This window comes from Siniperca chuatsi, linkage group LG21, assembly GCF_020085105.1.
Source record: "Siniperca chuatsi isolate FFG_IHB_CAS linkage group LG21, ASM2008510v1, whole genome shotgun sequence".
NCBI lineage: Eukaryota > Metazoa > Chordata > Actinopteri > Centrarchiformes > Sinipercidae > Siniperca > Siniperca chuatsi.
This window is the reverse complement of record NC_058062.1, coordinates 131,824-142,500: the sequence shown is the minus strand read 5'-3', so window position 1 is coordinate 142,500 and position 10,677 is coordinate 131,824. Positions and strand designations below refer to the sequence as shown.

Genomic DNA, 10,677 nt, shown 5'->3' with positions numbered 1-10,677 from the left:
CTCTGCAGGATGTAAACAGGAAGTATGTTACCATGGAGTCAGTGAGTTACTACAATTTAAGCCCGTTGTTTGTTTTTTACCCTTTTTTGTTTCTTTACATTTTTGTCAAATTGTCGCCATGAAAAGTAGCTATATGATGTTCACATCGCAGAATTACAGAGTGGAACAACAATATATTAAACCCAGTCGCTTTGCAAACATATGCTGACTGCTACACCAGATGGGCGCCCCATCATAGACGGCACAGTATGACTTACTTACTCCCCAGATTATGGCATTCAACAAATGCATGAGTGAAGAAAGTGTCTGTAGAGTGGTTGTTTGGAGATATCACAAGTTACATTAAGTTCATGGACTCATTAAAAAAATTGGGTTGAGTAGCATAGGTAAACTCTACATTGTGTCTGGCTTGTTACGAAATGCACTCACTTGCTTGTATGGCAATCAGACATCAAATCTTTTAAAATTGGATCCTCCACACAGTCAGGACTATTTTCATGAGTTACTCTCCATCGAGTACATAGGTTGTAGCTACCAAGTACTGCAGAGCTATAGCCTTAACCCACAAATGCATTGAAATAAATTAGTAAATTCTATACACCTTTGACATATTATGGTATTAGTGTCAATGTATATATTGGCAAGATAGTAGTACATCATTTTATGTATTAGAGTTAAAGCTGGGGTAGGTAACGTTGGAGAAACTAGCAAGAGACAGCTGGATTTTGAAAGTATCCAACAGAAAAAATCCCACCCCCTCCCTTCAGGCCTCCTTCCAAAGCCCATCCCCCAAAATACATTTTCATGTGCAATGAGTGCACGCAGGCAGGTAGGTAGAGAGGCAGGTAGGCCAGCCAGTCATTTCATTCGGGCCAAATTAAATGATTGGATGGGCTTATTACAGGCCTGCGACAGACACAGATACTGATTTTTGTTTTTTGGGGGTTTTTTTCAGTTTTTTCCAGAGCATTTGAGTTATTTATTGCAACAAATATCACAAAAAATACTTCTGAAATATATTACCTACCCTATAATGAAGACATATTAGTGGCTCCTATTAGTAGCAAGATAGTATAAGATCCGATTGGTGGTTGTGTTTTGATTGACAGGTGCTGGTTTGGAAAGAGGGCAGGGGTTTATACAGACTACATCTACCAAGGCCCCATGATCCTGGTCCTGCTGGTAAGAACCCAGTCAGTCCACCTTAAATAATGTCAATGTGACTTTCTACTAAAAACATATTTACAACAGACAGATGAGACAGACATTTTTCTTATTCTTCTCGTTTCTTTGAAAAACTGTTCAGGAGGCTCACGATTCAATCAGTTGGTCATTAAAGTGAAACAGCACTTAGAGCGTCTTTAGCTTCAGTAATATTTGTAATTTTTAATCAGTAATATTTCCGAGTGAAACTATATATGTAGGTGTTTAGTTATGAGAGGGATCTAAATTAAAACCTTGAACTTTGACTGGATTTTGAAAAAATGAGCAAGAAATATAGATCTGTAGAGAGATTTAAAGCTTTAGATAAAGCTGCAGAAATATAGCTGTAGCTGTAGATTTATGGAGGAGGATTAAGTGAACAAATTTAAATCCAAACACACACCTCCTACTATATCACTCTGCTAGCTAACCACGAGCTAACAGCCAACTGTGGTTTTGTGGAATTAGCTCATTATCCCAAATCACATCTGATTGGATACATTTATGTAACTGCCCCCGAGTTCAAGATGAATCATCAAAAGTATTTTTGTTTTACAGGTAGAGAAAAGAGATTGTTTTGCATGTGATGAGAGATAAATGATTTAACAGACATTATTATAACTAAATATCACTTTATTCCTCTCACCAGCAGGAGGAGCTGTAGTGTGTAACAACTGTTATGTCAGTGAAAACCATAGACTGTATATAAAGATGGACGACGCAGCCCCAGCTGCCATCTTGTGCTGGTGACGTCATTTGGAGTCTGCACAGTAGTAACCGACCCAATCACAAGCAGAGCTCAGCTGTCAATCATGACGTGAAGCCCCCTTTTTATAGCATCAGATAAGTAATTAAAACCAAACTTATAAAAAGAACGAACACTTGAACAAACATCAGTGTGATGAGAACAAGCTAAACTGACAGAAACCATCTCTGGGAAAAGTTTATGTGACGTACTTTGAGTTTTTAGTTTGCCTCGTGTCCCATATGCTAACGTGGAGGGGGCAGGGCTTATGACCTGTACTGCAGCCCGCCACCAGGGGGCGATGCAGATGTTCTAGCTTCACTGTTGGGGAGCTGACATGTCGTCCATCTTGATATACAGTCTGTGGTAAAAACAAAACAAGATAAAAAACGCTGTGTCCTAAATCTACATTACACTAATAATCACTACTACTGTCTAGCTGCAGTTTGTGCCTCTTATGTATTAGTTTGCATTCATGACACCGAGGTAACGTCAGTTTATCTAAAAGATAATGTTTGAAAAACCCAGGTCTGTTTTAGTAGTTAGTATGAAAAAATAACATACTTTACTGTTTCATACGAACAGTAAATGATACAGTACGAGCGTCATCGCATGTCCATCAAGCTGATATACAAGATTTATTGTTTCATTTTTTTGTTTTCCAAGATCTTTTTGGAGCGGTTTCTCCTTCACCCACAGTTTATTCAGGTTGTCCAGTTGTGAGCGGCTCCTGTTTCCTTTGTACATTGCATTGTGGGAGAATAGTGCCCATCAACAGCACAATCAAAAATCCACCATATTTAATGGAATAACTTTAGTCGCTTTTAAAGTGTGAACATACTACAGACTGTAAACCTGCTGAGAGTCAGGGTCAGTCTTTTTCATCTCTCTTCCTCAGATTAACTTTGTCTTCCTGTTCAACATCGTTCGGATCTTGATGACCAAACTAAGGGCGTCGACCACCTCAGAGACCATCCAGTACAGGTACGAGCCACAACACAGGAAGTATCTAAAACAGGTGAACAAACAAGGTAGAAACACAATGTACAACTAACTCAGGAGTATGGAGAATTCAGCATGTAACTGGGTTCTTTGTAATAAAGCAGTTAAAAACTCTAACACCATGTTGGAGGCTCTGTGGAGACCTGCAGGTGAACCAGACTCATGTTATCTGCAGATGCATCAATCTAAAACCTTTCTGGACGATGTAGATGCCAAATGATCCCTCAAGAGTATTTTTTGACAGTTATTCAGTTATTTCCATAAAGTATACAGTCCACTGACTGTACTGTCAGTCACACAGTTACCGGTGAGAATATTGTTCAAGAGGAAATTCAATATGAAGCTTTTGGGGGTTTTTGTACCTTTAATTGATAATCAGAACCTGAGAATGGTGAATCTGGAAACACGAGAACAAACGTGAGATAAAACACAAAAACACGAGGAGAAACTCAGAATAGCAACACTGAGCGGCCCAGACTGCGACACTACCGGCTGTAGGTGAAACTACGATCTGGGGATGAAACACCAGAGTAGATCTACTTTTGAGTAGATGAGCTGATGGCTGGCAGGTGTGTACGTCAGAGCAGGTGAGTTGAATCTTGTAATCATGAGAGCCGGGGGCACGCCCACGCAAACACAGACTGACAGGACAGGCGACACAAGGGACAACACTGATGACACGGCCGGGACATTTCTGTTATGACTTGGTTTGGAAACCTCTCGACAAGAACAGATGATCGGGTGGGTGATGATGGCTGGATGTACGCCAGGTTTTATGTTCTGCTATGACTAGTGTGTGTGTGTAAAAACATTGTTTTCTACATATTTGTATTTATTGTGTTTTATATGCAAGCCTGTGTTTGATCTGTTGCGAGACAAATTTCCACTTGGGGACAATAAAGTTGAAGTAAAATGCTGCAGTTGAATCCACCTCTTGTGTTTTCCTCTCTGCTGTAGTCTTGACTGTCATTTCCACTCTCTGATGAGATCCTCTTGTTGTTTTGTTCGTGTAGGAAGGCGGTGAAGGCGACGCTGGTGCTGCTGCCTCTGTTAGGAATCACCTACATGTTGTTCTTTGTGAATCCTGGAGGAGAAGACGAAGTTGCTCAGATCGTCTTCATCTACTTTAACTCCATCCTGGAGTCCTTCCAGGTTCATCTGATCTCTGACCTTTACAAACAGCAGAAACCAAGTTTAAGAAACTGGCACTAAACTTTAAACTGAGTCTAAACTAAGTTGATTAGCAACAGCTGCCTTACGTTATTAGCACTGTTAGCAGCTAACGCTCTTCCTCTGCCTGTCTCTACAGGGTTTTTTTGTTTCAGTTTTCTACTGTTTTCTCAACAGTGAGGTAATTAATTCCATTGTATTCTTCTTTTGATCTTTCTGTATGTGGTTTTCTGCAGGGTTCTTTACTCAGCCACATTTTATTATTTACATGATGTTTACACCAACATACCCACAGAATATTTCTGTCTGTACCTGTCTGTGTGTGCAGGTGCGGTCTGCGGTCAGGAAGCGTTGGATTCGTTGGCAGGACCGTCACTCCTTCCGGAGCCGGGCGGTGCGTGCCACGTCACTGCCCACCTCACCGAGCAGAGTCTCCTTCCACAGCATCAAACAGTCCTCCAACCTCTGACAGACAGACTGTGTCTCTGTTGGACCTGAACTCATCCAGCTGCAATCTGTGATGTAATTCCAGTCAGCCAATCGGAGGCTTTATTCTGTGTTGGGACCTGGTTCAACCAACCAATGGATCAGAGTGTGGAGCCAATCAGACGGAGATCTGTCAGTCAGAACTGTCTGGCCCCGCCCGTCTTCATGTGCTGACCAATCACAGGACTTGACCAATCAGCTGATTCCACAGGGTCACAGACAGATGTGACATCAGGCAGTGGGACTGTGTTCATGTTCTATAATCAACACGTTTATTGATGTGTGTTATTCATGAGCTATAAGTGTCTATATTGTAACATTGATCACCAGCTTTCTCCTATTCAACAGAGCTAACAACACACACAGTAGATGGTAGTAATTATCTCAAAGAGACAGTCGAGTCAGCTGCAGCGATCAGAACATTTCAGGACAGGCTGCAAAATAATCCTAAGACTTTATGGGCTATTTGTTACCTTGAAATGTTCCTGAGCACGCCCCCACACCAAGAGACTGATTTCAAACTAAATACGTCATCAGTCCACTTAACTACTCTTCCAGTTTGTAACTAACAAACTAATATGAGAAGAAAACAAAGTGAGTGTCCCGAACGCAACATGAACACAGCACATGTCAGAGAGCTGCGCTGTCACCGGGGGGCGCTCTAACAAACTCACAGATTATAACAAAATCTACCAGCACTATAATAATTTGGGGGATTATATCCAGTACAGATTACAGCTAAACACATTTTGAGATTATGATGTAGTCGGGCATTATAACAAATTCTGGGGAGTTAAAACTCATTCGGGAAATTAACAAATTTGCAGAATATTCTAAATTCTATTGTTTTGTGATTATAAGACATTTTGTTGTGATTTGTGAGCAAACTCCAGGACTTCTTTAATATGTTGATGACATGTTTTTCTACTTTTAATATTTGCACTTTCCATGAGATGGATGCTGGTATATTTAAAATATATATTTATCATAAATTGTAATTGTTGCTGTGCACATTTGCACTCTACAGAGTTAACTGTAAATCTTACTTTAAATAAAAAGAACCAGTTTAGGGCCTCCATAGAGGGTCGGCTCTGACGGAGACCAGTAGTACAAACAGTAACCACAGTAACCATAGGAACCATAGTATAGTTAGTACCTGTAGGTCTATATAGAGGGAAACACTCAGGATGAAACACAAACTGCTCCTCTTCCTCCTTTTTCCTGATCTCATATTTATTATTGTGCCTGAATGTGTGTGTGTGTGAATATTAAACTAAAATAAGTGGCATTATAAGCTGGATAAATATCTGGATAATTATCTTATAATAAATATTTGATTTAAAAATGTTAGTTTTTGTAAATATTGAATTTATAATAATATCAGATTAAAATGAAATATATAATTTGAGATGTTTCAGTGACACGAGGAGTGCTCGGTTTGTCCACCTGACACCTGAATAGAATGATGTTTAATGAACGGCTGAGTGAAGTTTAAAGTTTATCTGCATATTGTACATTTAGCTGTGACCTTCTGTATCTACTGATGTCTAATAAATAAATACATTCTTCGACAGGATAAATGTTGTTTTTCTTCAGTAAAAATATTAACAGTTTCTGATCAACATGAAACTGTTGGATCATCAGAACAGAAGATGAAATACATTCCTTCCTTAAACATTTTCTCAGACTGTCGTAGTTTTGGGTTTCGTCCTGTTTCCTGTTTTAGTTTGTAGTGTTCTCCTCTTCTCGTGCGTCTTGTGGTTTTACTTCCTGAACTGACCATGAAATGGACCCAGCGGACTTCGGTTCCGTCTCCGAGGAGCTCCAGGAGGTAAATTCTGTTTTGGAGAGACTGCAGCAGGCTCTACAGACACTGAAAACAGGCTGGTTGCTTATTCCTTAATGAAGAAAGCAGTTTTGTCAAGGCCCGGGCTATTGGTCACACCGGCTGTGGCTACAGATTTATCAGCGATTTCCCCCCTCAAGCAAAGCCTCCAGCCTTCACCGCAGCCAGCCTACATCCCTGCCTAGTAGCCCTCTGTCAGTCAGGCTTGGATACGTTAGCCTGCAACTCCTGAGCCGGTCCCAGCTCTGAACCCGTACCTGGGCACCCGCCTGGCTTTTGGTGGTCCTCGCAGCTATCACCTTGATTCCCGGCCCGCTAGCAACCAACATGCCAGTCATCAGTGATATAAATATTAGATTCCATTTCTGCCAATAGCTCCTCCTAAATGTTACATACTGGACCTTTAAATGCTTCTATTCAGACACGAACATGATTAAGGCTTTCTATCAGTCTGTGTGGTCTTCTTCTCTGTGTGTTTCTGACCCCACTCTGACCTATCCTTTATTGCATTTCCTGTCCTCCACCTGTCTGTCTGGGGTCCATGGTAACCGGGCTGTCTCTGGTTAACTGGACGTCAGGTCCAATCAAGTCCCAAGCGTCTCAACTCTGGGCTGTTACCATGGAGATCGAGGTCAGACCCGATTGGTTCCTGACAATTGGTTTGACATCTGACCTCCGGTTACACCAGTGACAAAGGTCAGCGCTGATAGGCCGGACAAGATTAATTTGACCTCCTCACCCCTCCCCCCGTCTGGGACATCACAGCTGTGGCTGAAGCACAGTTTATAATAAATCATGACGCTGAGAGAGTGTTGGTGTCAATCATTATTATTGTCAATAATGGACTACAGACTGCCTACAGTACCCATCAGCCCCTCTTCAGTCACATGACTAAGATAAATCTGCTGTTTAAGATAAAGAGTTTCCATTTCTTCAGCTGTTAAAATTAGTTTTCATCATAAAATATCAACAAACTGATCAAAGCTCAGCTGAGTTTCACCACACTTTATCTTTAATGACGAAGTTTCTTTATGTTCGTGGAAATAATTTGTTTCAGAAATGTTAATACAGTTTTTTCTGAATGCTTAAACCCTAACCCTGATTCTTATAGCACAACTTCTAAAACTATTAATACTTATAGCAAAACCACTCACTGAGTTTGCAAAACTAAAAGCACAAACACTGCTTCGCACTCAGTTTGCAATTTTGTAACACACACTTTGCAAAACTGTCGGTACAATCCACTGCACAGCACTCTTTTTGCAGAACTGTAAACACAACTCACTGCTTTACACTCAAATTAACACTCCTAGCAACACTACACACACATCTGGCTGTTATTTACACTGTTCTGCCAACTGGCTGGCACACCGTCACACGTGAACACTGTTTTAGATCATTAGTTCACTTTGCAATCAGCCTAAGCAATATAAATAAGCCACAGGTAAGCTGTCCATGTGGAGGAGGAAGAGGAGGAGGAAGAGGAGGAGGAAGAGGACGCGGAGGTGAAGAAGTAGGAGGAAGAGGAGGCGGAGGTGAAGAAGGAGGAGGAAGAGGAGAATGAAGAGGACGCAGAGGTGAAGAAGTAGGAGGAAGAGGAGAATGAAGAGGACGCGGAGGTGAAGAAGTAGGAGGAAGAGGAGGAGGAAGAGGACGCGGAGGTGAAGAAGTAGGAGGAAGAGGAGGAGGAAGAGGACGCAGAGGTGAAGAAGTAGGAGGAAGAGGAGGCGGAGGTGAAGAAGTAGGAGGAAGAGGAGAATGAAGAGGACGCGGAGGTGAAGAAGTAGGAGGAAGAGGAGAATGAAGAGGACGCGGAGGTGAAGAAGTAGGAGGAAGAGGAGGCGGAGGTGAAGAAGGAGGAGGAAGAGGAGAATGAAGAGGACGCGGAGGTGAAGAAGTAGGAGGAAGAGGAGAATGAAGAGGACGCGGAGGTGAAGAAGTAGGAGGAAGAGGAGGAGGAAGAGGAGGAGGAAGAGGAGGAGGTACAGTCACTTTGCAGCACTGCCTTACTCTGATGAGAAACACAACAAGACCATGAAACTGTTACTTCACAGAACATCGAGACGTCCGGATGCGGCAGAGGAAGAATGCTCACTGCAGAACAACAGACCCATATAGTCAATATGGTGATTGCAAATGATTCCACAAGGCTACGAGAAATTCAGCAGCGCATAACTGAGGATGACACCACCTTCCAAAACATACACAACGTGAGCATTTCTGCATTAAGTCGTCCGCAACAGAATCCGAATGAAACAAATCTACAGAGTCCCTTTTGAAAGAAACAGTGAACGTGTAAAACAACTGCGATATGACTGTGTGACGGTAAGCTACAGTATCATTGGTTCTGAATCTGGAAGTGCAGACTGTAGTACTGTGCACGGGCCTGCTGTGCTGCATTTGTTTTGTCTTGTCCAGAGAGCGATGGAGCTAGAGGCAGATGCCATGGGACATGAGCAGCGTTTTGTGGATGAGGCAGGTTTTAACCTCACTAAAACAAGGAGACGTGGCAGGAACATTATTGGACACCGTGCCATCATCAATGTCCCAGGACAACGTGGTGGTAACATAACTTTGTGTGCAGCTATTAGTCAAAATGGTGTTGTTCACCATCATAGGCCCACATAACACTGCACACATTATTGCATTCCTGGACACCTGACGTGACATGCTCACTAATGTTCAGAGCCCAGAGCAGACCAGATGTGTCTTCATATGGGACAATGTTAGCTTCCAAAGGGCTGCTTTGGTCCGCAACTGGTTTACAGATCGCCCGCTCTTCACTGTACTCAACCTCCCCCCATACTCTCCATTCTTGACTCCAACTGAAGAGTTCTTCTCTGCCTGGCGCTGGAAGGTCTATGAGCCTCATCCCCATCAACAGGTAGCCCTTTTACAGGCCATGGAGGAGGCATGTGGGGATGTTGACCAGGCGTCATGTCGGTCCTGGATACGGCACTCCAGGAGATATTTTCCCCGGTGCCTCGGACGAGAGGACATTGCATGTGATGTAGACGACACGATGTGGCCGGACCCAGAGAGACGACACGATGAAAACTGAAACTTTTTCTCAGTGAAATTACTATTTTGAGTTTTGTCTTGGAAAAAAACACTTGTTGTAAATAAACACCAGTTCTTGAAGTTTGGATCCCTGTATGTTTGCAGAACTATGACAAAAGTATGACTGAAAACTGACAAAAAGCCAGATGTGTTTTTTATTTGTACCATCAGTGTGTAGCTGGCGCATTGTGTGCTTATTAATGTGATGGCTTGTGTTTACTGTTTGATACGAAAACACCATTTTTACGAAGGTTTGAAGAGTTGAGCAAGGTTTATTAGCTTTTGCAAAAGAGCTAAAATGTTTTGCTGATTTGGTGAATGTTTTCTTATGTATGTGTAGAGTTTTGCAAAAATAGCCAATAGTAACAAAAAATGTGCTCAAGCCATTAGAAAAAACTGATAATCATGTTCATCACAGGAAGTTACTCTGCTCCTCGTGTGAACACTGATCCAAGTGTTGAACAGGAACGCGGCGCCACCTGCTGGACAGTCGGAGTGTTGCACTCTGCTAGAGTCTGACATCTGGAGTCAATGTTTTATCTACTTTTTCTGTCTTTTATTTAATGTGAACCAGAACGCCATTATTAGTATTATTAAACTTAAATTTGTGTTTTAATCAATTTGTCTCAATAATATTCTGTGACAGGATGTAAATCATTTATTAAAGACAGCTGAATCTAAACTATAATTGTTTTTATTTGTTAATATGAATATTTGGTACATGGCCATATATGTAATGTATGTCTATATACTCAAAATACCTTTTAAGTAAAAACATGGCTTTACATTGTGTGATAAATGAATCGATCGATTACATAGATATGAAAAAAACGTTTTAAATATACAAGTTATATTTGTACATATGTGTGGCTCATGTATGACACTGACACATGTACTACATATAAAATGTACACGAGTTTCACTGTAAAAAAGAAAAACAAGACAAAAGATCTGCTGAAAACCAAAATAAACATCGCTGCTTTATAGAGGAATTCAGATTTATTGATATTTACTGCAGTAAAAGGCGCTACGATGTAAAAATATTCTGTTACGAGTAAAGTCCAGTACTCTTGAATCAGTAGTCGGACAGAAGTATTATCAGCAAGATGTAGGCCTAAAAAGTAAAACGTAAAAGTTCTCGTTATGCAGCAGGGAGGTTCAGGGC

At 41.4% G+C, this 10,677-nt stretch overlaps 1 protein-coding gene and 1 long non-coding RNA gene across 3 annotated transcripts in view; one reads left to right on the top strand and one right to left on the bottom strand.

Moving 5' to 3' along the window:
- Window positions 1–6,182, top strand: part of crhr1 (corticotropin releasing hormone receptor 1) — a 53,284-nt gene extending 47,102 nt beyond the window's left edge. For both annotated transcript variants that reach the window (XM_044181951.1, XM_044181950.1), the window contains exons 10-14: window positions 1,110–1,182; window positions 2,847–2,932; window positions 3,964–4,102; window positions 4,260–4,301; window positions 4,449–6,182. In XM_044181951.1, coding sequence (XP_044037886.1) covers window positions 1,110–1,182; window positions 2,847–2,932; window positions 3,964–4,102; window positions 4,260–4,301; window positions 4,449–4,589 — 481 coding nt within the window. In that variant the 3' untranslated portion in view covers window positions 4,590–6,182. The remainder of the gene's footprint in view (window positions 1–1,109; window positions 1,183–2,846; window positions 2,933–3,963; window positions 4,103–4,259; window positions 4,302–4,448) is intronic.
- LOC122869203 lies at window positions 2,820–4,568 on the bottom strand. The gene is made up of 3 exons (XR_006376263.1): window positions 4,433–4,568; window positions 3,313–4,120; window positions 2,820–2,957 (listed from the first exon to the last, which is right to left on the bottom strand). It is a non-coding gene; the product is annotated as an uncharacterized LOC122869203 (long non-coding RNA).
- Window positions 6,183–10,677: the final 4,495 nt, after the last annotated feature.